Raw genomic sequence first — 27,986 nt, 5'->3', positions numbered from 1 at the left:
CTGCCGCCCGGGCGGTGCCTCAGCCGCTCCGCCTCCCCGCGCCGGCAGGAAGCCGGAAGCGGCCGGGGCGCTGGGCAGGCCGGCGGGAGACGGCTGGTGCGTGGGGCCGGCGGGCAGAGCAGGGTGGGTCGGGTGAGGGCAGGGCAGGGCACGGCAGGGCGTGGCGGTGTCCGCGTCCGCGGAGGGCCGAGCCGAGGTGGGCTGAGCCGGCCGCTTACTCTCACCGCCGCCGCGGTGTTACCGAGGGGACGCGGCCGTCGCCGAGCGCGGTGGTTTCGGTTTCCTGGGGCGGCGGCGGGGCCTCGCCGGGGGCTGGCGGCTCCCGAGGCGGGTCGCGGGCGGCAGCGGCTCTGCCCGAGGCGGCGGCTGGCCCGGCCCTGCAGCCCGGGAGGGACGAGGCGCGGCCGGCCTGTGGCCTCGGTGTCGGTGATTTTCATCCCCGTGAATGTGCCTCAGGAAGTGGCGGTGTCCTCGTGGCTGTAGGAGTTGCTGAAGTTTTACCTCGGGAAGGACCTCCTGTCGTGGGCATGAGCCCCGGTACCGTGCCTGCCGTACCCCACGGCCCTGGAAGAGGGGCTGGTGGGTCGATCGGGCGAGCTCGTGGCCCTCCATGGTTTTCCAGGAGCTGCAGTCCCAGACAGGCCGAGTGCTCTTCCCCCGTTACGGACTGGAAATTCCGAGAGCAGGGATGAGCAGCAGTGGAGCCAGGCTTACCACTGGTTTTGTGTGCCTTTGGAAGAATGTGCTCCTTTGTACGGATTCAAGCATCACGTTGTGTGGCCAAGGGCAGGGTATTTCCATGATTTAGATACCAGCTGTTGGACTGGAAACTCTTGTAAGGAAGTTATAGCTGAAGAAAGCAGGGGTAGGAATCAGGGGGAGAAGGTTTTTCTCTAGGCCTTAAGAAACGGCATGCAGGGAAGTATAAAACCTTCATAGTTACCAGACAGTAAATGCTAACATAACATTTATTTGGAACCTCAGCACCTTGTCTCTTGGCTTTGGTGGCATATAAGGTCTTGTCTGTAAACAGAAAGAGCCTTCACTTTAACTTCATCATCTGTCTCTCCTTGCTGGTGAAATTTGTACATTGCAGCTGTTAACAGGGGAACTATACCTGCTTTGTGTGCTTATCCTGCGTGCCTGAGGTACAGCAAACTTTTTTTATTAATCAGAAGAAGTCAGCACTCCTGCTTCAAAGCATTGCAGTTAAAAAAACCCCACATAAGCAATTCAGATGTTTTCTGTTACAATCCTCTCTGCTGATAAGTTAAAAAGTAGTAGCATGACCAGAAGCAGAAAAATATTCAATAAAAAACACCCAAAAAGCAGTCCCCAAGCTCTTGAAATGCTAATGAGTCACGGGGGACAATAAATCAAACTTGTGGCAGGAGAGATTTCTTTAGATACGTGTGAGGAACTTTTGACTCATCTAATCACAAAGTTAATGACCATAAGTGAGATGTGAAGAAATAGAAAGTTCAGCATTAAGTCTCATGACAGGACCAATCATACAGTTAGAGCTTTTTTTTTTTTTTTTTAATAAGAAGCTCTAGGAAGATATGAAAAGAAAACTTGCCATGCTAAGTGTTTAGCAAAGATCAGTTCTGAATCTGTCAGAGAATGGAAAGCTATTAAATTGAATGAGGTCTAACATTAGGAAAGTTATTCAATCAAATTATGATAATTTGAAGATTAAATCTGAATGAGACTTTATGCTTTAAAAGTGAAGACTGCTGAAAATAATGTAGATTTTGTTAATATTATAAAAATATTATTTTGACAAATAAAATGTAATACAATACTGACTTTGTTTTACTGCTGAATATGTACCCTGGAATTAGTATTGGCATATTTTTGTCTGTAGTTTTAAGAGTAAAAAAACCCAGACCTTGATAATCCATTAAAACCTTGCTGGTTTGGGTTTTTTCTTAATATCCACTGAAAGTTATTGAGGCTCATCTGTCACAGACTTGTCTTTTTGACCTTCCTGCAAATTTAATTAGAAAGTAAGAAGGTAAAGGAAAAGAGATCATGTGCATAAGCTACCTCGTCTTTATCACTTTGGGAAATTTAATAGCTCAGTCTCTTATTAGGCTGCTAAATTTTTTTGTATTTGAATAGACATTGATGAAGAAATTCTCCACACTTTGTCTGCTTAGAAAAGATTAATTATGTTTCTTTGTCTTGGTATGAATCTAACGCATGTTGCTTTGAAGTAAATGACAAAATACAGGTTTAGTGGTAAAGTGCAAACTGGCTTCTTACAAGCAGGGATTTAATAATGAGGATTTTTTTTTAATTTGAAGATTTTACAAATTATTTACAGAGCAGGCTATGTGTTATTTCTTTGCATCACCTCTTCCTTACTTTTTGTGTCTGCATCACAAATAGTTCTTTGGCATTTACAGTAATTGCCAGTTGGGAGAAGTTATCTTACTCTATTATTACAAATTGTCTTGTCAGAGTTAACCAGGAATTGTAAGGGTTTGGGGTGTGGTGGTGGTGTGGGGTTTTTCTGGTTCAGATTTGACATGAAACTTTTCATCCCTTCTAGAGGCATTGAGAACTTTATCTAGATTTTACATGTGGTGTTGCTGCATGACTGAATTTATTTTAGAGTAATGTCAGGGCTTTGCATTGTGTCATTGCATTCTGTAGGGCAGAATGTCATTGCCTGGATATCCTGGGACTGCTTTGGAAGAAGCTTTGCATCTCCCGTGGGTGAATAGCTAAATGAAAGTATGAAATCTGCAGTTGCTACGCGTGGAGAAATGTGTTCAAAGTCATGAGAATATGTGTGTGTCTACAGCGTAGCATGGGTGGGATGAGGAGCAGTGCAGAGGTGGGTGCTCCAGCTGGTTGCTGTGGTGGCTGTTGCGCGGCTGTCTCCGCGCTGCTGCGGTGCACACCGTGAGGCTCCTGGTGCTGTCACCTTATGCACCAGGGAACACTCAGAAAGTGCCAGCCACCTTCTGGTAAGAAGCGTGCGCAGGAAATTGTCATACCTCTTCCTCAGGAGTTACGGGAAAGGTTTCTTTGAGTATCAGCAGTTTCCTGTCTATTCAGACAGGCACATGCAGTGTCCCCGGCCAAGCTGAGGAAAGACTGCTGATGTAGGACAGTCCCCTGATCCAGTTGCCGTTTTGCTCATGAGATTCTTTAGATTTGGGAAGCTGCGTCTTTGATTTTAGAGCCATTTGCTAAATTTAATGTCAAAATCAGTGCTTTAATTAAATGAAAAAGGTAAGGGTATTCACCTGCAGCTCCTGCTGTTTTGGCAAACGGGAAAATCTGGCAGTTCTAATGTTTTGTTATGTTTCAGTCATTTTAATTTAATCAAACTTTTTTTTTCTCCTTCTTTTGAATCTGTGAAAACCTGAGTATCTGACAGTTTACATTTCAGGAAAGGTAGGGAAACCAGGCTGTCTCTCTAGAAATGATCTGACTGTCTAATGTGAAATTTTAGAAATGAGAAAAATGTTCCTTAATTTCTTGCAGTTGTAATTGGTGGTTCTAGCAAGTAGCTGAAAATACTTGCATCAATTGTGACTTTTATTTAGCTCATGTAAAAATAGCTATTTGTGAGTAGTTAGTCCCGTTCCTTTACAGTTGTACTGAAATACAACTTCCAGAGCCAAAAGGATTCAAAAGATCTGTGTACAGATCTGCCATGCCCATTCCTTGGCATATGTACAGAATAATGGAATTCAATTACAGGTCTTGATTATCTTTAGAAGACCTTGTGCACATTTTTTTGACTCTTTTCTGTAGTTTTTGTTACTTTATCGTTTAAACTTTACTGTGTACAAGAGTAAAGGGATTATAAAGCTTTCACTCTTCCAGTTGATTTTTCAAAGTTGGGGGAGTACAGACCTTAAATGCAGAGGTGTTGTGTCTATCACATTAGTTTTGATTGTTGGGTTTGGTTTTGTCTCCATGTTTCACCTCTTATTCCTTACTTGGTTGTTCTTAATTCTACATGTCTTTGCAGTTATGGTTGGGGTTTGGGTTTTTATTTTGCCTTCTAGTTAAAATAAATCCCTTTCATTTATTTTACTAAATTGTAATTCAGTGTATTGAATGCTTTGTTTTTAAGGTGAAAAAGAAAACTGTCTAATCAAAGAGCAGAGATGCAGAGCACTTCAAATTACCTCTGGCTGTTGTCTGACATTCTAGGACAGGGAGCTACTGCAAATGTTTTCCGAGGGCGACAGAAGGTATGTGAGGAATTACTAATATAAGTAACACGTAAACTTTGAAATTTTTTTGTATGTGAGTAGCTTCATAAAATCAACAAAAAAATTTCAAGATTTAGGCCTAAAGCAGATGTATCTGTGTAATTATTCATACATAGTTTTTTATTTTTAATATTCGTCCATTGAATTAGAGTTCTGTCATTGTTTCTGAGGATTTGTTTTTAATATTGAATTATGTGTCCTTGTAAAACACTACTGTGATTAATTCTTCATTCCTTTATTCTTCAGTTTTATGGAAAAAATAATCCTTGCCCAAGAATTTAAATAGGAATAAAAGACCTACCAGTTTTTATATGACATGAGTCTATGATTTATATCTTTGTTAAATTGTCTTTTTATTGTTTTCCCCTGTTCTTTTAAAACCTGTTATGGTGATTTTTATAATTTTGTACCGTAAGTGAAATATTCTTACGGTATTGGATGAAATTGTTAGTCATTGTCTGTAAGTCAGTGATTTGATGTCTAGGACACCGTGTTCTTGGTGACATGCCTTGAGTAATCAGTGCAAAACAGTACATTTTTTTTGCCATGTAAATGATATACTGATGTGTATGTTGCAGCCTTACTGAGGGACTACAATGACCTTGCTTGTGTAGGTCATTCTATTTCTACGAATTTCACAGTGTGTCTCACAAAGCAAAGATCAGCAGGGTTGTGAAAGTGTGTTTCCTGATAGTAACGATTGTGTGGAGTCAGTACGAAGTGATTTATAAGCTATAGTGTTTCTGTCTTCCACATTTAAGTGTGAAGCAACATAAGCAATAATTTAGCGGTTAATGTGCTTTCCTTGGTGAGTGAATTTCAAGACAGAATGATTCTGTGGGTGGCTGAGCAGGTTGGGACTTAGTCCCACTTGAGAACTTAAGTCTGATAAAGCTCATGACTCTGCTTCTGACACTTATTATGTGGGTTTGAACTGCTTCAGGATTTTGCATGAGTGGTACCTAGTGCTTGAAACTGCCTTCTTTGAAGAGACAAAATACTAATTTATCAGTATAAACAGAACAGTAAAGAAGAAGAGAACAACATTCAGCTACTGGAAATTGTCTCTTAACTTAAGCAAGTCAAGATCCTCAATTGTAATATGTACTTGCCTCTCTTTGATTTGTCTAAATAACTTATCTCTTACTCAAAAAATATTGTTCAGCTAAGTTTATGGGTAATTCTTAAATGCGTAGCCTTTCTTATGCTAACTGTTCTTTTTTTAAAAGCACTTAGATTTTTTTGAACTAACGAGTTTCCATTCTGCTAGTCAGTTTGCTTCTAGTCTATATTAAACTAAACCACTGTATACATGATTTTTGTAGTAGAATCTTAATTTTCACCTTCAAACAAAATAATATTTTGAAATATTTCTAGTGTGGTTATGCTCATATGCAGAAGATCTCAAAGCGCTTGGATAATGTCTATGTGTACATTTACAATATTTTGCTTCTGTTTGATGAGTTGTTTGTTTGTTTTGAACAGAAAACTGGAGATTTATATGCTGTAAAAGTATTTAACAGTATAAGTTTCCTTCGACCTGTGGATGTTCAGATGCGAGAGTTTGAAGTATTGAAGAAACTAAATCATAAGAACATTGTTAAACTATTTGCCATCGAAGAAGAGGTAACGAATTGTTGTAGTTGTGATCTGAGATGCATGGACATAACCACAGTAACTCTTTGTTTTATCCTTAACTGTAGAGCATATAGTTAAATTTTTAAAGAATGGTAACATACATGATGATTTAAGTACTCCAACCCAACCCCCACCATTTTCTTCTTTTCTTTCTTTTTTGTTGTTCTTGCTGTTGAAAGAATACACTTGCTTTCTGTTGGTGAAACACCTTCAGTGTTTAGGCAAAGGTTATGATTCTTCATCTCAAGAAGCCACTGTCCTAAGCTTTATCTTGAATTAGGATTTGTGAGCTATATACGCCTATGAATATTTAATACATAGTGGTAGTTTTAGGTGTTTCAGTAACCCTGGCAGTTTTACACTTTTGCTTTGCAGCCAACTAGAACAATGACATAGGACATGTAAAACTGTATAACAGTATAAATTGCAGTAGTTGATCTGAAACTAAGATGCTGAGATTCATAAAGAGTAAAGAAGGACAATTGGTTCTCTCGGCTTTTCTAGTCTGTAGTTTCTCATTTGTCCACCTATCAATACTGCTGTCAACCTGCTAAGTGCCTAGAACTTGAGGCTTTCTTAGTTTTTTCCCCCTCTCCAAGGTGGAATACATGAAAAAATATAAAAATCCACCTGCACTTCTTTTGAAGATGATCACGAGAATGGGATTTTTGATATAGCTACAGACTTTCTTTTTCTTTTCTTTTTTGAAAGTAAAATCTTGTGGTTATATGTAATTTTTGACATTGGTGTCACAATAGTCAGAGACTTAATATTTTTTAATTTTTTTCCAGACAACGACTAGACACAAAGTACTAGTTATGGAATTTTGTCCCTGTGGGAGTTTGTACACAGTTTTAGAGGAGCCATCTAATGCCTTTGGTTTGCCAGAGTCTGAGTTCTTGATTGTTTTGAGAGATGTGGGTATGTAAACTTTGCTCTTTAGTCTAATTTTTTTGGCTGACACAAACTCATACTTGTTTTGTTTATCTTGAAACAACAAGAGATAAATTTACATGACTGTCAACTAATTGAACAAATTAATATGGTCATATGGAATCACATCTTTTATTTTTGTCTGTGTTTATATAGGTAGCTGCATTAAGAAGCCATTTCTGTTTAAAGCATTGATATAGTTCTTTTTTCTTTCTATGTTTCAAGATTATTTTTCACACATTGAACTGACTTTTAGTAATAATTAATTTCAGAAGAGTAAATTAAAAAAATATAGTTTACCTGTGTTTACCTCATACAAAACTTTCCTCCTTTACTTTATGGGAAAGATATTACTGAGAGCAAGAAATACTGTAATTTAGATGTTTGAAGGGGAAAAAAAAAACCAATCTCTGGTCATGGTCTTTTTGTTAATTGAGTGTCCCTTCTCATTCCCATTTCCCAAAGAGAACTTGTGTGTCTTCCTAGCATCAGTTACAATTCAGTGTTTGCGCAGTCAGTGTCAAAATGTGTACATGAATTCTGTATTTTCTTTTTAATTGAAGTGGCTGGAATGAATCATCTCCGTGAGAATGGAATAGTGCACCGTGACATCAAACCAGGCAATATAATGCGTGTTATAGGTGAAGATGGTCAGTCTGTTTATAAACTTACAGACTTTGGTGCTGCAAGAGAACTTGAAGATGATGAACAATTTGTTTCTCTCTATGGCACAGAAGAGTATTTAGTAAGCCCATATGATTTCATTTTCTCTTGAAGAAATGTTTGAACTCTGGGGCCCTTTGTGATTAGAGTTGAATAGGTGAAGGTCAGGCTGTTGGGAATTAGTGTTTAAGTCTTTGTATTAAAATTGTTTCTATAACTTTTTGCTGGAGTTGTTCACCTTGGGTCATGCCATCTTCTGCTACTCTGAATACTTTAACCTTGAAATAATTTCCAGGTCCAACTTAAAATGTTGCTTTGTGTGAAAGGAGGAACAACAGTATTCTAGTTATGAGCATCTTTGCTTTCATCTCTGTAGATATTTTTTAGTTTGTGGTTGAACTACTTGGATGACATTAGATGGAGTTAAGATTCACTTGACACCTTAGTTAACCAAAGAGAGGCAGGCAGAGAAGCATCAAGAACCTTAGGCATTATTTTCTTCCTGCCATGTTTTCCCACATGTGCACTGTAACAGATATTCTCCTCTGCTGTGGATCTTTTTTCAGTTTGATTTCTGTTGTTTCAATATCATTTAGAGGAATACTGACTTTCTCCTCTTCTTTAGTGGTGTTTCATACTAGTAGTCACTGTTTAGCTGAACTTTAAAATATTTTTTGCAAACTTTTCAATGAAAGTGACTGTCATGCCTAGAACACTAGTGATAATCTGTCAGAATAGCTTAAGCAAATTCTGTGATACAAGCTAACTTTGCCTTTTGATTAAAGAGCTGAAAGTTTAGAATGAAAGGATAGACTGGGGGTTTGTTCTTTATATCGTTCATAAAGCAGTTCTAACTTTTTTTTTTCTTTTGTCTTTAGCATCCTGATATGTATGAGCGAGCAGTCTTGAGAAAAGAGCATCAGAAAAAGTACGGAGCAACAGTTGATCTGTGGAGCATAGGGGTGACCTTTTACCATGCTGCAACAGGGAGTTTGCCTTTCCGACCTTTTGAGGGACCTCGTAGAAACAAGGAAGTGATGTAGGTAATTTAGAAGGAAAATTTTATATGTTGGTAAATAAAATCAATCTGTGAAATACTTTTTAGCAATAAATCCTACACACACATATAGTAATAATTGAAACAGGGAAAATAATTAAGAAAAAATGTTCTTTAAATTTGTGATATAGCCCCAGTAGGAGCTGAGCCCCACACAGCTGTTCGGTCACTCCTCTGTAGTGGAACGGAGAAGAGAATTGGAAGAGTAAAAGTGCAAAAACTAGCAGGTTGAGTTAAAGACAGTTTAATAAGTAAAAAAATCCCACAACAAACAGCAACCCTTACCCCTTAAACCCAAAGGGAAACAAAACCAAGAAAAACAAGTAATGCAAAAAAACCCTAGTTCCTCACAGCCAACCAACTGATGCCCAGTCAGTCCCTGAACAAATGCTACCCTGGCAAATTCCAACCCCTGACCTCAGCTTCTATTGCAGAGCAATATAGTGTGGAATATCCCTTGGACTCAGCTGTTCTCCTTTGTCCCCTTCCAGCTTCTTGCCTGCCACCAGCCTACTCGCTGGTGAGGCAGTGAAGAAGTAGAAAAGGCCTTGACACTTTTTAAGTGCTGCTCAGCAATGACTAAAAACGTGCCTGTGTTAATAACACTGTTTTGGTTACAAAGCCAAAACACAGTACCATGCACTATGAAGAAAATTAACTCCATCTCAGCCAAAATCAGTACGAACATTCTGCTTCAACAAGGATTTTACTGTGTGGCAACTTAAGACCTGAATTAAGTATCAGAGCTTCCCCAAAAGACTGATGTTTTTTCACACATCTTTCCTTCAGCATGGCTCTAGGCTGGTCTGTTGCGGTGTGGTGTATCATGGTTAGACTTCGCGTACCAAGATTTGGGAGGGGCTCTACCCACATTTGCTACAAGTGTGCTGGTGGCTAAAGAGGCCAGTGTGAGATATGCCCGTTGGCCGCGGTTAACCAACGGGGTGAAGGGTGGAGATGAGCTTTGGTTAGGCCACCTTTTCTAGGCCCCTCTCCGAGTGGACTAAGCAGCTCTCTCCTTGAAAAAGGCTGCTTGGTCATTTAGGATGCTGCTGAAGGAGACTGTCATCTCCGGGGTCAGTCTCAGGTGACCAATGTCCTGAACCGCCTGCATGCAGGGTTGGGTCTGCGGCTTCCAGTGCACCTTTCACCTGCTGTTTCATCCCTCGCCTGTCGCTACAGGGCTTTACAAATGTGGGTATAACCTTCAGGCCTGTGCAATGGATTTTTAGGTGAGATGCAGCATGTGCAGGACTGGACCCACCCTTTAATCCTAGGGTTCATCTGCCAGGGCCGAGTGAGCTTGGACAGTGGCAGCGAGGTCCTCAGGACATAGGTTTGATTAGAGTGTCCTTCTCTTAGATGGATGGCCTTACAAGGCTAAGTGAGCTCCATCTGCCCGGGTTTGGAATTAGAGTTGTCCTTCTCCTAGGATGACTGCCAGAAGGCTAATGAGCCCATCCTGCCCATGGACATATTTTACTACAGGATTTCTCTCGCACTGCCCACCCCCGACCCTCCAAGCAGGACTGCCCTGTCTGCCCTCCCGCCCGTCTGGGATCCCCATGGCCCACTGAACCCCTCCCACTCCCCCAAATTGGGAGGAAAGGCACACAAGGTGACAGTCTAATAGCACAGGAGAGTTTAATAGTAGAGGCAACTGAGTTTAGTGCACAGCAATACGCTCAGGTGCCACAATTAACTAGAGTAAACATAGCCAAAGAGAGCAGAACAATTCAAGGGGCATTTTGAAAAGTTAATCTGAAGACAAGTTTCTTAGTGGGGATTCTTGGTCTGCCCCCACTTTTCTTTAGGCAGTTAGACACATTTCCTCAAAGGGAAAGAAATACAGTGTGGTGTATATAACTTGGATATTCAGGCAAAATTATGGTATTCTGAAATTGGCTTTCAGTGCTGCAAATTTTTGTTGTCCTTTAAATGACTGTCTTCCCAGGCAGTCTTGAAATGCATGCTTTACCCATGAGACTAACATTTTAGTACAGTTGTGGACTGTGGCTGAAGATAACAGGGATAGCTCCTGAGTGGGAAAGAGAAGCTATGTCTATGGCATGATGACTGTATTGATTCCTATTTCATCTTAGTCTAGTTCTGTTTTGTTGTTCTGTGTGTTGCATTTGAAAAATAAAACAAGGTGGTACTTGGGAGCTCTAACACACCAATAACATCTCTGTTACAGTATTCCTTGTAAAGCTGACTCCAGTTTTCTTAGTTGAAGAAATTTCCCATCTTGTGATTTTCCTGCAGGCATCCTTGTCATTGCTGCTGCTTGAGAGATAAGCAAGGAACATATCTTTTGTATGTACCTTGTCCTCCAAAAAGACAAAGCACAGCTGAAATTTTCTGTTGCAAAAAGCCTGTTGCTCCTGATTCGTTTAATGAGAAGTTTGAGAAATACTGGCCTGTGCAGTACAAAATTAGACAATACTGAATTGTATCCAGGTTTCTAGATGTTTCTTCTTTATGGCTAAACTTCATCTCTTGCTGTGGAACATGCTAGAATTTAGTTATGTTAATGTCTAAGTTGAACTAAATTGACTTTGATTAATTAACACTTGTGAAAAACTTTGATTTTCTTCAGTATGCTGGAAATATCTCCCAGATTCATCCCCAAGGCTGAGGCAGACAGATTTGTTTCTCCAGCATAACTTTTCACTCTATGCTCTTTTAGCACTGTTCTGTCAGCTTGTAAGCAAAACTTCAATTACTGCATCATCTACAAAATTTAGACCAACCTGTTGTTTAGATTTATATAATTGCTGGCCCTTTGAGGATAAGTTACTAAACCTATATATGTATAAGAGGTAGTAGTTGAAGTCTCTATTATTTTTGTAATGTTTTGCAGGTATAAAATAATCACTGGAAAACCTTCAGGGGCTATTTCTGGAATACAGAAAGCAGAAAATGGACCAATTGAGTGGAGTTGGGAGATGCCTATTTCTTGTAGTCTCTCAAAGTAAGTTTGAACTGTTCACAGAATGTTTCAGTGCTAATTGATTGCGTTTGCTGAATTATTTTCTCCGGATCGTGTCTTTGGAACAGGGATCTGATGCACCTTTTTTCTTCAAACTCTACATCAGTACAGTCTTATATTAGGTTATCAAGTGTCTTTTCTTCCCATCTGTTCAAATAGTTTTGTGATTGCTAATTTACAAATTGGCACCTGAGAATTTGAAGTGGTATGAGTAGAAGAAAGATTATTACTGTATTTTCTCCACCTTCAGGAATGAATATGAAGAACCAATAACTTTGATGGCTCTCCCTTCTTGCAAGAATGTGGCTTAAGACATGACAAAGATTAGGCAGTAGGAAGGAAATGATAATAAAAGACAGTTCAGAGACTTCCTTTTGCTAGGAAAAAGTCACATCAGCACATTTTAACATTTAGTATCTTTAAATTTTATCATCATACTTTTGCTTCATAATATTATGTTCATAATATTCAGTAGGAAGAGCCATGGAACATCTAATCTCAGTATGACCTTGAAAACACCTCCCATAACCCTTTAACCTCTTTATCTTCCTGAGACTTCTTCAGTATTTTAAAGTTACTACTCTTTCATGGTAAGGAGGAAAATAAATTCGTCTGTGAACCGACTCTAGAAACAACCTTTTCTGAAAGCCAAATATGTAGTTCTGTAAGAGGTGTAAGAGTCAGTCTGGTTTTTATCAATTCATTAGTTTACAGTGTACAGAACTTGCAATTTGTATGTATTTTTCATGATACTACTCAGTTGTTTCCTCTGTTTATTCCATATAATTGAACTGCTTGAAATAATAAAGCAGATTTTTTCATTAAACATCTATTGACAGTAATATTTTTTAGTAGGATTTAAACAGTATTTACTGTTATAAGTTTAGTACTAAAGTGAGTTTGAACACAGCATCTGCTGGCCTCTAAAGGGGTCGTCAGTGTGCCTGCAAGCCACTGGAACTTGCCTCAAAATGTTACCAGTGTTACCACTGGATTCAGGTTTGATATGTACATAATGTTAGAACTTGGGGGAAGTTGTTTGTGGTAACACCAGAGTAGGATGCATAAAGTTCCTTGGAATTCAGATACTCGAAGTAGAAATGCAAGAAATTTAAGCTGACCTTTCTCTTAGAATAGTACTGACTGTAAGGCAATAGTATGTTCGTTTTTCTTTGCGGCATGTGAGCTGCATGTGTGGAGTACTTACTTAGCCCCATCTCAGTCAGGATGAATTCTTAGTGTTGACAATTTAAATAATGAGTCTTTGCTAACCCAGCTGATTTTGACTGAAAACAGCATAGTGTGCTCACACAAGCAGCTCTGCCAGCAAACCATAAATGGCAGTAGCTTCCTTCAAAGTGATACACTGCGGTAAGTGCACATGTGGGATGAGCTGGGTAAAAGGCTACAGCAGTGTTAGAAGGTGACCTTGGCTCTGCAATCTAGACTTGTTTAATTGCATGTCATTTTTGCAGTGTCTGTGAAATTTGCCAAATATAAAGAAAAAACATGTGATAGTTGAGCCTAAAAAGGAAAGAGAGAGTTTGTGTAGTAATGAAAAACGATGGACGTTACTGCTGAACATTTTGTTGCTCAGCAGAGGGGGGAAAAAAAGGCACTGCCTTCAAGGGATAAGAGATTTACATTCATGAGACAAGTCAAATAAAGTGTTGCAATTGGTTACAAGGTGAAAAGTTCCAAGTAGATCCAAGTTGACTTATCTCTGCCTGGTGTCCTCTAGGGGTCTGCAAGTTCTCCTCACACCTGTCCTTGCGAATATTCTTGAAGCAGACCAGGAAAAATGCTGGGGATTTGACCAGTTTTTTGCAGAGACAAGTGACATACTGCACCGAATAATAATCCACATATTTTCGTTACAGCAGATGACCTTGCACAAAGTTTATATTCACAACTATAATACGTAAGTGTTCTCTCTGTTTTCATTACTGTGCTCTTATTCAGGCTAACAGCACTGTGACCTCAGATCACTGGTGTTACAAGTTCAGTAGCCTTTCCTTGGCAGTTTATCTGAGGAGGTGAATGGATGCAATTATTCTGTGTGGTCACAGTGCATAGAAACATGTTGACCAAAAATAAAAACAAAGTAATTGAATCAATGGATCTTAAACTTGGTCTTATTTATTGACAGAACACAGACTTAATCCTTGACCTGTTAGCAATGTGTCTGTTTTCACAATGAAGACCAACTCATCCCACATTTGTATATGTTACGTATCTACAAAGTAATTTTCTACAGACTGTGTTCAGATCTCGCTTTTCTTATCTTGTTCTCAAGAACACAAAAGGCACACATCATCTCTATCTGATGTAAAACTCTCACAGGGGTTCTGAAGTGATAATTGGTACAGTTTAGGATCTTAAGTTATATGGGGTTCACTTTATGGCCATTAAGTGCTGATGTTAAAAGGTTTAAAGTATACAAATATAAATGCCTTTTCTCTGCCTTATTACAGATAATACAGACCACATCTTATTCTCTAATACATGAACACATACTGTTATTTCATCAAATGTATAAATACAGTTCTGGTTTTTTTCAAGTTTTCTGTTCTGTCTTTTGTATTTTGAGAAAGCCCATGTACTGTTTTTGCGGAGAAATCTTGCTTGTAGCTCAAGCTGCTCCTTTTACTTTATTTTTTAAAATTTATTTTATTATTATTATTTACTTTTACGATTATATATGACCTAGCTGTAGTATTAAGAAGTGGTAGCGTTATACTGCTGCACAGGAGGCAAACTGGTCCTTCCTGTGGTGGGGTTTTGTGTTGTTTTTTTTTGGGGGGGTGGGGTATAGTGTTATAAATTCTTATGCCTTGTATCCACTGATTGCTGGAAATAGAATTCCAGAGTGTCTTTGGTCTTCCTTATCACTGCTGTTTTAGGAAATAATCTGGTTGTCTGCTAGCTTACAGGATGAATTTAATTTTTAAAATTTTTTTAACATGTAAAGACTTTTCTTTTGGAGGGACCATCCGTCTCCTTTGAAGAAAAGGGTATGCCTGAGAAAACCTAAGTATGCTTCCTTCCCCTCATCTGCTGTTGCCTGTTTTTACTGACCTTCAAACCAGAGCAAGTTTGTTTACACAGACGTGCTTTGGAAAATCAGAGGTAGAAAGGAAGTTTGATATTTTGCAGGAAATAGCATTTATTTTTGTAACAGAGCAACCTGGAGCCTTAGGCAGCGTGCTGCTTTTTTTCTAGTTACAAATCAAATGCTTTATGTGTAAAACCAGTTCTTAATTAATCAGAAGTAAAAGCAATTTTTATTTAAACTCAGAATCTGAGTTCTTGAACTATAGTAAGTCTAACTACTACTGAATATGTTGTTTGTATTATAGAGCTGCTATATTTCATGAATTGGTCTACAAACAGACAAAAATTCCATCTCAGAATCAAGAACTGATATATGAAGGTCGGCGTTTAATACTAGAGCCTGGCAGATTGGCACAGCACTTCCCCAGAACAACTGAGGAGAATCCTATCTTTGTAGTGAGCAGGGAACCTGTCAACATTGTTGGATTAATCTATGAAGAAGGTATATGAAAGCAGTTTCCCCTTTCTTTATCTTTTGTAATCGTTTGGGTTATTTAATTTAATCATTTTATGTCTGTTATGTCTTAGAAATAGCATTGGAAATTTTTCTTTGTTGATACCTGAAGTTCTAAGAAAGTGGTCCAATGTTTTTCAAAACTTTTAAGTATCCAGAACATTTGAACAGAAACAGTAGGTGCTTGTAATGTTCCAAGAGCTTTGAACCTGAGCATTTGTGTGTTGAGATGTAGTCATGCATATTAAGTTCTGAGATTTTTTTTGAAGCATAGCACTTTTAACAAGTAGAAAGGAACATTATAGAAGGTAATTCAAAGATGGTTCTTTTGTTCCATTACTCACTAAGTGGAAAATCAGGTTTTGTTTATATTTGTCATGGCTATGGTTAGCCTTTCAGTTCCAAGAGAAGGTTTTAATAATTTACATTTGCTCAGAAGATAAGGTAATGCTATAACAGGAAAAAAAAGAAATCAAGGTTTTGAATTTCCATTTAGCATTGAGAGGCTTATAGAGGAGCCTATGCCAGAGCCCTTTTTTGTATGTGATGAGGTGGAGGACATGGCTTCAGCTGAGAGATCAGTGTTACTTTTGTCAGTGTGTCCTAAATACTGACTGCTCAGGGCAGCTGGCACTCACACAGAAGTGCTGAAGAGTGTGGGTAGGTGAGCTGTTTGTGGAAGGATCAACAGGGCCTTTATATTGTGTCAGAGCCTTCTGAGGGCTCTGAGCATGAGAACAAAGGAGATTCAGCTAACAGACGCTACCAGAAGTTTAAAAAAGCTCTTTGGTGAAGTCCTGCCCTGAAGAGTCTCAGTGAAACTGAGCAGCCATGAGATAAAAAGAGAATGGTCTCTCATGCAGGCAAACAAAAGGCTGAAGAACAGAACTAAACAGTTGGCTTTCTCAACAGAGAGAGATTGCTAGTGGAGACCTGCATGAGATTTGTGCTGTGCAGCAAGTTCAAAAGTGAGTCTGTAAAAGGAAGTGAAGGTCAGTTTGCTGAAGATACCAAGTTATTAAAAGCATTTAAGACAAAGGCTGATTTTGAAGGTGTCCATGAGAACCACACGACATTAAAAGGCATTGCAGTAACAGATTAGATTAAAATCCATGTAGATACACATAAAAACAGTGTACAGGGTGGGGAGGAAAAAAAAAATCTGAACTTTTAAAGTCTTACGGAAAACAAAAAATTACAGATATGTGTTTTATATTTCAGTTTTACTTCCAAAAGTACATCAACGTTATGATTTGGATGGGGATGCCAGTATGGCTAAAGTGAGTAATTTTGATTTGAGTTTATATACCTGACTCAGATAATGATACTGAGATGAAAGCTACTCAATTTTCAGATGAATAATGTTAATAAAACTATTTTAATATGCTAATGAGGATTTCTGATTGACAGAAATATATTTGTTAACAAAGGATCTAAAAGTGTATTAAAGCCTTACTTTGCATACAAAGTATGGTTGTATATTTAAAAAAAACCCAACAAACCCAAAGTCCAGTCTTCTAAATTTCAAGTGCTCTGTTATTGCATAATTCAGTGTTAGGGGAAAAGGAACCTGACACTGTGAAGTCCTGAAGTAGCTAGAAGATTCATAACATCAGCTGTGATGATGCAAAATTTAATGTTAAAAAAAATAACTGTCATTTTCTCTCAATAAAGAGGAGTCTCTAGGACTCTGCAAAAGAGTGGAATTTCTGTTGCGTCTTAGAAATTTTCAGAATCTGTGGGAGACAAGTAGAGCATGTTTCATTCTTTTGGTCATTTTTGTAAAACTGCTGAACTGGAAAAACTCAGTACCATGTTTAGCTCTGCCTCCATAATGAGTTGTCTCCTGACTATAAAGTTTAGGCCAAATTATGCATTTTAAAGCACCATCCTTATGTTGCTCTTTCTTTTATTAATCTGTTTTGCTTCGTTGTGATGTAGTGACTTGAAACAATAGTAAAGAGAATGCCAGATTAGTTCTTATGTTGCTTGTTTTTTCCTTCAGTCCGTGACAGGTATTGTATGTTATGCCTGTAGAGTTGCCAGTTCTTTGCTACTTTACCAGGAGCTGATGCGAAAAGGAATACGATGGCTAATGTAAGCAATTGATTGCATTTCATTGTGCCTTTTTTTTTTAATTGAGGTATGCCTTTATTATCAAAACATAATTCTGTGATCTCTCTATCTTGGGAGGTTTTCCTTACTCCTTGAATAAGAATAGGCTTTCTGAATTTTTTCCTTCTTGCAGTTATTAGGGAAACAAAAATATTTTTTTTCTGACAATAAAGTTAAGGTCTTTGCAAATTCTCTTTCTTCTGTGGATAATTTAAGTTTAACCTCTGGTAGCATGCAGGGACAACTGAACAACTTGCACAAGGTATCTTTATATGAGGATTATGTAATGCATTTCTAACTGAAAGCAATTCCTAGTGGCAGTTATTACTGCAGGTATATTGTTCTATTACTGATTGCTAGTAGGATGGCAGTTGAATGCTTTTGTTATGGACTAATGCTTCACTTTTTTAGTGAAGTAATCAAGGATGATTACAACGAAATGGTTCATAAAAAGACAGAGGTTGTCATCAGGCTGGATTTCTGCAGCAGAAACGTTGAGAAAGCTGAGAAAATGTGAGTAGAAGCACTACACCAAATTCATTGATTTTTGCATTATCATTTTTAGTGACAATAGTATTTCAAGTTATGGTTATTCGCAGGGTTTTTGCGTATAAAAATTAAATTTGAATCAACATAGATTTTCTGATGGCAGTGACTTAAGGAAATTTAGTCACATACTTTTACTCAGAGTATTAATTTTGCTGCTTAATCTAGTGAGAACAAGTAATTACTATTGAGTAGTAATTGTGTGTGTTCTTTTTTCTTCTCTGACTCAGCTCATTTGCTGTTGTTGACTCTAGAGGCTATAGTAAAGCCTGGACAAAGAATCGAGTAGCTTTCCTTTCATTAGTGCTTTTGTCACAGAGTTCGGTTGTGTATGATATTAAGAACTGCCCCTTTCACAGCTTTAAGACCATAGCATGTTCTGCATGGAAGAAGTTTTAATGTTGATATATAACATAGAGCAACTCCAAATGAAACCAAACCCACCCCTCACCCAATTTAAAAAAAAAAAGGTAAACACCCCCAGAAGACAAAGCTGCATTAGGATATCGCTAGATCACAGTGCATGCATGTAGGCACGCCAGAAATAAACTGCACAGGAAATTCTACGTCTGTCATTATTTTAAGTGCTTGACCATTATTTCTACCTATTTTGGTTAATTCAAATGGAGGGGTCTTTATCACAGAATCTTACTGTTGCTCATATGGACCCATTTATGTCTCTATAGCAGAAAGATTTTTAGAGCTCTTCCTGTAAAACTGACACAATTTATAATTAGGCAACTAAAGAATTGTCTTTTAGCATAAGAGACCTCCAGGTTTCAAAAGATCAGAGAAGACACTTATTTCTCTTGTCTTTCATGTTGAGGAAGCAAATGTTTTCCGTTGGTCAGACTGTTCTACCCTACCTCTCTCAGTCAGGTCCTAGTTGAAGGAGATAGGATTGCACTGTTCAGTTCTCTCTCCAAGTATCATTTTTTCTCTCCTCTCACTTTTGTTTAGTCTTCAAATTCCACTCAGTGTCCAATTTACAGTCACATTCTTTTCCAGTTTTAAAGAATCCTCACAGTGTTTTGTTCAGTCTTTCCACAAACTAGCAGTAGCTCTGTCTTTGAGGTGTTTTATGCAGTCTGATATGAACTTCAAACACCATCCCTTCTTAGGATTCTCCTCTATGCAACCTAGTGGCAGTCTTCCCCAAATGCTGTCTCGGTCATAGGATGATTAGTGCACACATCTATAGCCAGTGGGTTTTCAGAGTAGACTTAAGAATAGACTTAAGCCTGTTGGAGCTGCTAATGCATGTGCAAATTGAACACCTTGTATGTAGTAATTATGGATACCCAAGGATTTGACAGATTTGCTCTGTGTGTGCCAAACATACCTTAAAACCCAGCTGTGTCAGTTTATATTTCCTTCAGAAAAAAACCCAAAAACACAACAGTGAAACTAGTGAAGTTGGTAGCTAGCAAGGTAGCAGTGTATCTGTGTAGCCTAGTTACAAATCATTAAGGTGTTAATCCAAATGCCTCTTCAAGCCAGTCTCCACTAGTTGGCAGGGCTGGTTTTTGTTGAACTCTGTGTTTGGCTCATGTAGTTTTTTCCTTCATTCTGCCAGAAGAAAACCCCTTAGAGCTCAGAAGAAACAGTGTAGGTTCTCATTTGTAACTCTAGTGCATTCAGCAGTATCTCAGAGCAGCAATGTGAAAAAAATTGTTCATTTATGAACGGGAGTAGTTCTTATGTTGAACAGGAATTTGCTATGTGTTTGCATTCATCTTTTGGCCTCAGGAAAGGGCAGGATTTTCAGGTTTTTGACTTCAGAAGACTTTTATGGGGCTAGCAAAGGACATATCCTCTTGTTTGTCCTTCCTTTTCAAGGCTATGCTTTGAAGCATGACATTGCAAAGTTTTTATTTTAAAAGGTAAATGAAGTATTGAACTTGAGCAAAGTATGTATTTTTGAAAGCAATTGAACTGGTTGTTACTGTATTTTTAAAAATAAAAGGTACCTGAGTCTCAACAGGAAAAATATTGTCCTGAATAAGTTGGCACTTAAGCTATGGTCATATGGAAAGCATCAGTATGAACAGATGGTCTTACTATCCCATCCTTTAAACTTTCAGTAGCACAACCTTTCCAGTAAGTTTCCTTAGAAAAGCATTTTGATGCAATGAAGTGTTAGTTTATGTGTCATTGACTACTTTAAGTAACTTTAGTTTGGTAACATTTTAAAAGTTATTTGATTAAAGGAAATAGTCCTCCACTGCCTGTGAAGTACAAGTAATGAGACTAAACTAAAGAATTCAGGAATGGAAGTTGCAAATTTCTTTTTAACAGTTCCAACATAGGAAAAAAATTCAAGGAACATTTTTTTTAAAACTGAAATATTTCTATTATTAAGGGTCACATAACATTGTCAGTGTTTCATGGTTGTTGTTTGACAGAGACTGTATTTTATAGACAAGAAAAGGCGGTTGTTGTTACAACCTGGATTAAAAAAATATTTGAGTGTGTTCACTGCTTATCTGTTTTCTCTAACTGTGCTTTTTTTGGTGGTCAGATATGAGAATTTGATGCAGATCAACTTGGAAGCATCAGAAGTGGATGAAATTTCAGAGATACACACAAAGCTGTTGCGTGTAAGTATCTTACGAAGATTCTGTGTCATTCTGAAAATGATGTTTCTAAAGAAAAAGCCAAATACATGATAACACAGGTTTCTGTGAAAAACAACTCTGAATTTTCAGTGTAATTTCTAGACTGCCCAGTTGTTGTTAAAATGTCCATACTAATGTGAATATCTTTCTGAAAACAGGGTAAAACCTTTTATATTACCTCAGTGTAGTGAAAATAAGTTCCTGAAAATACAGTCTCGTTTTCTAAAATACTCAAGTAAAGAATTATAATCTGGAAATATATTTTACTTTGCTGTTATTTTCTCTTTCCTTAAGAAATTTTTAACTCCTTTGTTGGCTTTCTAAAATGTTACATACACAAACACACATCAGAGTGATCTGATTTGAAATGCGCATGATGTTTCCAGACAAGTAAGGAAAAATTGAAAATAATTTTACACACTGGTGTCCTGGGAGCAGGTATAAAGTTCTTCGTTGTAAAAGCAAAAGGTGATGAGTGCATTTTTATTTTGCATGTTGTATGAACTGCAGAGAAAGGAAGGTATGAATTATGTGGATAGTCTGTATATGAATTCTTAACGAACCAAAAGAACAAGTGTAGAAGTAAATCAGGGATATATGAAAGGTTGAAACTTACTGTTGAAAGATAATAAAATTTAAGTAAATTAACAGAAATGCCACCATCAAATAAGATTCTTTCTTTAATAATACCGTGCTTTATTTGCTTTTAGAAAAGCCTAGGCAGATAATTGGACATATTTCTTTAATGGAGATCATTGAAATAAATGGGTCTATAGTATTAACGTGTTCAGACTCAAGTAATCCTTGAGTAATTTTTCACTTTACCTAGTGGTAAGATTGAATTTTCTTGCTCTTACGTAGCTCTCCAGCTCTCAGGGCACAATAGAAACTAGTCTTCAAGATATCAAAACCAAACTCTCTCCTGGTGGTTTACTGGCTGATGGCTGGGCAAATCAGGAAGGCATGCATCCAAAAGACAGAAAGTGAGTAACTGTCTTTATTGTTCTAATATGTGTCAAATTCTACATTGAGTTGAGGTTCATAAAACTCATTAATAGGTACTTGAGTTTATGTGTTAAGTCTCATTTTCTTCCTTTTGTCACTCTAGTCCAGAAAGGCTGCAGGCGCTGCTGTCTTCCATCACAGACATTTATTATCAGTTCAAAAAAGACAAAGCAGAACGAAGTAAGTAACTTATTTGATTCACTCTAACAAAAAATGTAATGTAAAGGACAGATCAGTCTTTGTTTGACTAGGATATTTGTGGTAGGTATGGAGAGTTAGTCACAGTGAATATGTCTGTTGGCCTTTCTTTGTGTGATACCATCTTAAAGCCCATATGAATGAAACACCTCTATTAATATCATAAATTTCAATTGCAAGACTGGAGAGGAGGGAAAAAAGTAAGTGACCACTTTTACCTATCCGGAGAAGGAAACTGTATAGGAAATGTGTAAACTTAGTTGACTTTTGCGTAAATACAGCTAACAGAATTGAACTGGTAATGTCTGTCGTCTGCTCTGATCCTAGGGCTTCCCTATAATGAAGAACAAATACACAAGTTTGACAAGTAAGTTTTGAAGTTAACTTTGGGAAATACCATGATTGCTTTCAGGTCCTTCAAGTGCTCTTGCCAGTAACCTCTTCCGCTGATTTCTATTGTAAATTATAACCTCTTTAGGATTGCTTTCTAAAAGATTTCTTTTAACTATCCTAAATACATAGGGGTGCCAGGAAATGATATGAGGTGCTTTCTAGCTGTGGCATTTCTTCACTGATAGGCCTTCTAAATGTGAAATACCTGTTCATTATCTGGGCATAACTGTTATATAGGAAGTACACTTTTCTTCCTGTTTTTTTTTCAGGGAGGAAACAGCCCTCAGTAAGACTGAAATGACTTTGTACCTAAAGTGGAGATAATTTTCTACAGATAAAAAATACAGTACTAGTTGAATGAAATTCTAGCATGATTTAATGTTCCAGGAAAAATAGCTTGCAAAATAAATTTTAATGCAGTTTTCCATGCCTGTTTAAAATTGTCACTTATGAGAAGTGGCCACATTAAGTGTCTTTGTGTAACCTGAGTGTCTAGACTCCCATTAAGCTCCACTGACTCTACACTGCTACACTTGGTCTCAGGATCGGTTTGGTTCCTCATACAGTTTCCCTATGCCATTTAAGTTGTCCTAAGGTATTTGAGACAGGCAGGTAGGACACAAGTCAAATGGGTAACCTACACCTTTCTGGACAGATGGTCAGAAGCAGGGCAGGGTATCCTTTTTGGAGAAGAGAGGGTTGCATGGAGACCCTCCTGGCAGCCTTCCAGTAGCTGAAGGGAGGCCTACAAGGAAGACAGAAAGGGAGTCTTCATCAGAAACTGTAGTGATAGGACAAGGAATAATGGCTTCGTACGGAAAGAGGGGAAATTTAGGTTAGATATATTGAAGAAATTCTTTACTGTGAGGGTGGTGAGGCACTGGAACAGGTTGCCCAGAGAAGTTGTGGCTGCCCCATCCCTGGCAGTGTTCCATGACAGGGACATCGGTGATCTTTATGGTCTCTTCCAACTTAAGCCATTCTATGATTCCATCTCAAATTGTGCTAGATGCTTATGTATAATTATTCTTGTAGAGGCTGGTCAGTTGAGTGGTTCCCTAGACTTTTCTGAGTACTATATGAATTTAGATACCACTTCTGTAATTCTCTAAAATGTCTTACTCTTGCTACCATGAGTGTGGCTTCACTGATGACTACAGATAGAAAGCTGCTATGCAGAGGGCACTGTTTTCTCACAAGCATGCCCCTTGATTTTCCCATAGTGAAAGCTAAATTGGATAACTGGAAGTAGAAGAGAGATTTTTCTACTACTCAAACCATGTCTTTGCATTGTGAATAACTTCAAATAAATAGGCTTCATTTTCATGGGTTTGAATACTGGTATATTTTCTACCACAATTGTCTCCTTGAGATTGTTCAGGTTTATTTGAGATCCTAAGTACCTTTTATTTTACTTGATTCACCTCAGAGAGAAATGGCAGTAGTTTTTGTTAAGGACTGTGCCCTATTAGCAGCAGGAGCTGGCCTTTGTAATATTTACCTCTAAGCAGACAAGAGAGCAGCACTCAATTCGAATTTTTTTTCTAGTTGAATGATAGGTATGCATTCTTGATAACAGTCCAGCTACACTCTAGCGAGAATTTAATTAACCAGTAGCTATCATGCAAGACTTAATGAAATACTAGAAGCAGGTGTTAGACTGTAGTGTCCCAGTATCCCTTAGTTTCACTTACTGGTTCAGTGCACAGCATGGCAAGGCAGTTACACTGGGATTACTGTCTGCTGCACTAACCAGAGCTGGGTTTTGTTTTGCTTTCCTGTCCTTTTCTGCTTGTGTTTTTCTCTTGTCATAAATTTAGACTGAAACAAAACTCCTGTTCTTTTTCTTGCATATATGTTACTTAGTGCAAAGGATTATTCATATATACTGGAAGTTCCAAGTGTCTGCAGTAGGCAAATAAGAAATAATGAGGATTTCTGTCCTTTCTATTTAGAATCCCTTTTCCTTAAATATACCAGCTTGGGTAAATACTAACTCAAAGAAGACATCTGACTATTTGTTCTTAACAAATAATTGCAACTAAATGCTTCAAATAATTTTATTTTTCTCCCTGCTAGGGAATGTTTTTGAGACATAAACTGTCAGTTCCTATAGGATGTTGAGTTCTTACACATTGCCACAGGATGAATAAAGGTGGCTGAACAGATTTTTAGTTCACAAACCTCTTTTCCAAATTTCAGAAAATAGGTTAGAAGAATGGGTTCTGAACATAGTACAACACTGTTTTGGTTGTTTCTGTGTTGCAGGCAGAAGCTGTATTTGCATGCTACAAAAGCCATAGCTCTTTTCAAAGATGAATGTGTCAGCAAGTATGATACGTTTTTGGACAAAGCTGAGGACTGGACAAGGCAAGCTATTGATTTCTTTAATACTTGGTAATATTCACTGTAGCACTGTTATATAGGCAGCTCTTTAAAGCAAACTTTTTTTCTTGTAGGAAAATGCTTCACACAAGGAAACAGTTACTGGCTCTCACCAACCAGTGTTTTGGTATTGAAGAAGAGGTGTCCAAATACCAGGACTATATAAATGAGGTAGAATGCTTCAAAGTTATGTGAAGTATTTGCATAGATAAAAGACTTCCACATATTTTAATGTCAGTAGTTTTGTTTATAGTGAGTCTTATATTAATGCAGTTGTATTAGAATACAACTTCATGGATGCAGTGTGTGGTCTCTAGTAACTTCATTGCTGATGTCAGAGTGGACTAGAGAGTGGTGTTATTTTTTGAATCATGACAGTTTTGGAGTTTGGGGGGGTTGGATTGGATTTGGGGCTGGAGTTTGGCAGGGTTTGTGGTTTTTTGTGATTTGTGTTGGGGTTTTTTTTGGTAATGCTGGCATTTCCCCCCCAAAAAAATCTGTGCAAATGGATGTGGTTTCATTGAGAAATGTTCTGTGCAACTGTTACCATAACATTATCTGAGGACCTAGAGGATTATCTTAATACTCTTACAGAGCATAAAAACAGTACTTCCATAATTAAGATTTAGGGGATATATGCTAAAGGATGTAGGTTAAACTAATGCTGCTGGTGACATGAAAGAAACTGTTTTGTTAAAATTTGGACATTGACTCTGAAGGATGCAAGCTTAACAGAATTACCTCAGAATTGAGAGAATTAGAGTATTTTCATGTGGTAAAATTATTTTTTAGAGAGGAAAGATAAATAAAGAAAAGCACTTGATAAGTTTAAAATCAGTTAAGGAATGGTGAAGAGCAGCATTTGACTTCTTATTTGTATTTTAGTAGCACCACCAAAGTCACTGTTATGATCCTGTTGCCTTAGGATATTTACAAACATAACAAATATATAATACTTTCTTTTGAGAGTTTATTGTGATAGTTTTAGACAAAAAGATGGAACAAATCAGGGAACTATAAGTTGTGTCAATACAAAACTTGCCGTGATCATCTCAGCTTGGAGAATATCAGCCACCTTAGTACTCTAATGATTTTATCAGGTATCATAGCAATGGAGAATTTAAAGAAGGATTTTAAGGTGAGCATCAAGATATACATGACAACTTATATTGTAACTTAAATTTCCTATTTATCTGTTACAGTTACAAGATGCTCTGCCACAGAAAATGTTTGCAGCTTCCAGTGGGATGAAACATACAATAAATACAGTCTATCCAAGCTCAAACACATTAGTGGAAATGACCCTTGGGTAAGAATTTCTTAATGGCATTGATGTAGTATTGTATACCTTCTATGCAGAGAAATAGAAAAAAAATAGTTGACTTAGTGATTGCTGTATTAAGATCAAGAATTTTATAGTGCTGAAGTGGTGGTACAGATTTGCAAGTGAGTAAGGGACAGCACTAATTTATCTTTTGGTAAATAACCAACTGTTATCTGTCCTTGTTTTGTATGTAATGGCAAGTTGCTGAAAGCTGCGTGGTGATGAGTGATCAGAGCAGGTAACTCTCCATATAAAAACTGTAACCTCTCTTTTGTTCTGGTTACTACAGTATGAAGAAACTAAAGGAGGAGATGGAAGGTGTTGTTAAAGAACTGGCTGAGAACAATCACATTTTGGAAAGGCAAGCAATTGTTTTCCCTTTTGGGGCTGATACTAAAACAGGCTTAATTTGGTACATTTTGTAGATTCAGAATTTAAACTGAGGGACAATTCTATAATGTCTTTAACTGTGAATATATTTTGAACTATTGAAATGAGGTGTAACAAAAAAAAAATTATTCAAAACCTTGGAACATTGCTGTGAAATCATTCTGACATAGCCATTTTTGTGGCATTTTTGTTTCATGTTACTTAGGTTTAACTAATAAAAATATCTGTTGCACAGACAGATCAATCCTGAATTTAAACACAGTACTGTTGCAGCAATCCAGTGATGTCTTTTAACCCCTGGCTTTTAGACATTATTTTTAACAACTGTGGAATTATACCAATCTGAATGAATGATTTTGCAGTTTTCAGATTGCTTAAATAAAGCGAAGAGGCAAACATTTCTTATAATCCTGAGAGGGTGTTGTTGTTATCACATACAGATTGACTTTGCTTTTTTTCTGTGATGATGATAAAATATATAAAAATAACCATCTCCTGAAAGCTCCATGGTAAGTTGCTGGTAGAGCAGAGTTTAGCTTTAAGCTGAATTAGTTATATTTTGTTCCCCACCCCCAGTCCCATACTTGGACCAAAGCATCCTCTCTTCTCTCTTTGCACGTACAAAAGTTAGGTACAAATGCCTCTGTTGGCATGTGGCAAGGGAAAGGATACCCCACTAATGAATTAAAGGTTGATTCTATAATCTAGTCAACCACCTAAAAAAATACTATTTTTTTGGTTTAGATTTGGTGCTTTGACTACGGATGGTGGCCTGCGGAATGTGGACTGTATCTAGCTTTCAAAGGACCGGAAGAGGACTTGTAAATTTTTTCAAAGGGAAAAAAGTACTGTTGGGACATTTAAAGGCAGATAATAAATCTGTATCTAGGGTTTTTTCCTTCGACAACTGTAATATTAAAAAAAATGTAAATATGTATAAGATGTAAATATAAAAGAAATATATATCTTTTCTTGGTCACTTTTAGGATAGAATTACTTCTGGCAGGGAATTGAGCCCCTTGGAGGATTTCTGAGGAAATCCTAAAGGAAAAGGTGTTGTTGATGAAATTGACATTTGTCTGCTTTGAATATTGCCTTTTTTTTCAGAATGCAGTTTGGTCTTCGCTGCAAGAGGACTTGGAGAACTCCAGAACACCCTTGTATAAAAGGTGTTTTAGATTTCCTTTAACAACCACTATTATTTAGGAGTCTAGCTGAATGATTTTGATCATCACAGAACATGACAAATGTTTTAAATGAGATGTTTTTAAATGAGTGTGAGAATAGGGACTAAAAGCGCATAGGACAGAGCGGAAATGCATTTCTCTTTCCGTCACATCCAAACTGTTAGTTCACTTGTACTTGAGAAAGAAAACTCAAAATATTTTTTTAAGCTCTCTCCATATTTGGTGCCATGTTGTCTGTAATCATTTGACTGCTCTCTATATGGAAGTTTTGCACTCCAGCATGTCAGACTGAATGTCAAAATTCCTTTTTTGGAGTACAGCACTTTAAGAATTTCCCTGTAATCTTATTGCTCACCACAAGAGAAGCGGGTTCTTAAAATAGCTTTTTCAAGATCTTGTTTGCAGGTATAATTTTTAAAAAAAGGTTAAAAATTTATAGGAGGAGAATTTGTGGGTAGTCAGTAGACTGGATAGCATCATGCTTCAGTAGTAACTGAATATTGGAAAAATAAATTACTGGTCTAGATCTTGAAAAGGGATCACCCCCACTGCTGAGTTATGACTGAGATATCAAACTCAGATGGAAAATTTAGTAAGACTCTATATTTATTTTCCAGCATGAGTAGTAAGTACTTTCAGTATCAGGAACAGTGTGGCCAACACATCCAGGGAAGTGATTCTTCCCCTGTACTCAGCGCTGGTGAGGCCACCTCAAGTACTGGGTCCAGTTCTG

General features: G+C 37.7%; 1 protein-coding gene across 3 annotated transcripts; it reads left to right on the top strand.

The window, feature by feature from the left end:
* Positions 1-11: 11 nt before the first annotated feature.
* On the top strand, positions 12-27,955 carry TBK1 (TANK binding kinase 1). 3 transcript variants are annotated; one of them, XM_027655940.1, is made up of 21 exons: positions 12-96; positions 4,100-4,220; positions 5,727-5,867; positions 6,671-6,800; positions 7,376-7,557; positions 8,354-8,514; positions 11,396-11,506; positions 13,266-13,445; positions 14,884-15,080; positions 16,314-16,372; positions 17,098-17,189; positions 17,619-17,720; positions 20,275-20,353; positions 21,233-21,354; positions 21,480-21,556; positions 21,902-21,941; positions 24,236-24,337; positions 24,427-24,523; positions 25,555-25,661; positions 25,966-26,037; positions 26,811-27,955. In XM_027655940.1, the coding sequence occupies exons 2-21, from the start codon at positions 4,134-4,136 to the stop codon at positions 26,860-26,862; spliced, it is 2,190 nt and encodes a 729-aa protein (XP_027511741.1). In that variant the 5' UTR covers positions 12-96; positions 4,100-4,133; the 3' UTR covers positions 26,863-27,955. The 3 variants fall into 3 exon arrangements, with proteins under 3 accessions (XP_027511741.1, XP_027511751.1, XP_027511761.1); XM_027655950.1 differs by having other exon boundaries at positions 37-123; XM_027655960.1 differs by lacking the exon at positions 12-96 and adding an exon at positions 3,100-3,246.
* The last annotated feature ends 31 nt before the right edge of the window (positions 27,956-27,986 follow it).

Source organism: Corapipo altera, unplaced genomic scaffold (assembly GCF_003945725.1).
Source record: "Corapipo altera isolate COAL_440 unplaced genomic scaffold, ASM394572v1 1, whole genome shotgun sequence".
In the NCBI taxonomy this organism is placed as follows: Eukaryota; Metazoa; Chordata; class Aves; order Passeriformes; family Pipridae; genus Corapipo; species Corapipo altera.
This window is presented reverse-complemented; position numbering and strand designations above follow the sequence as displayed.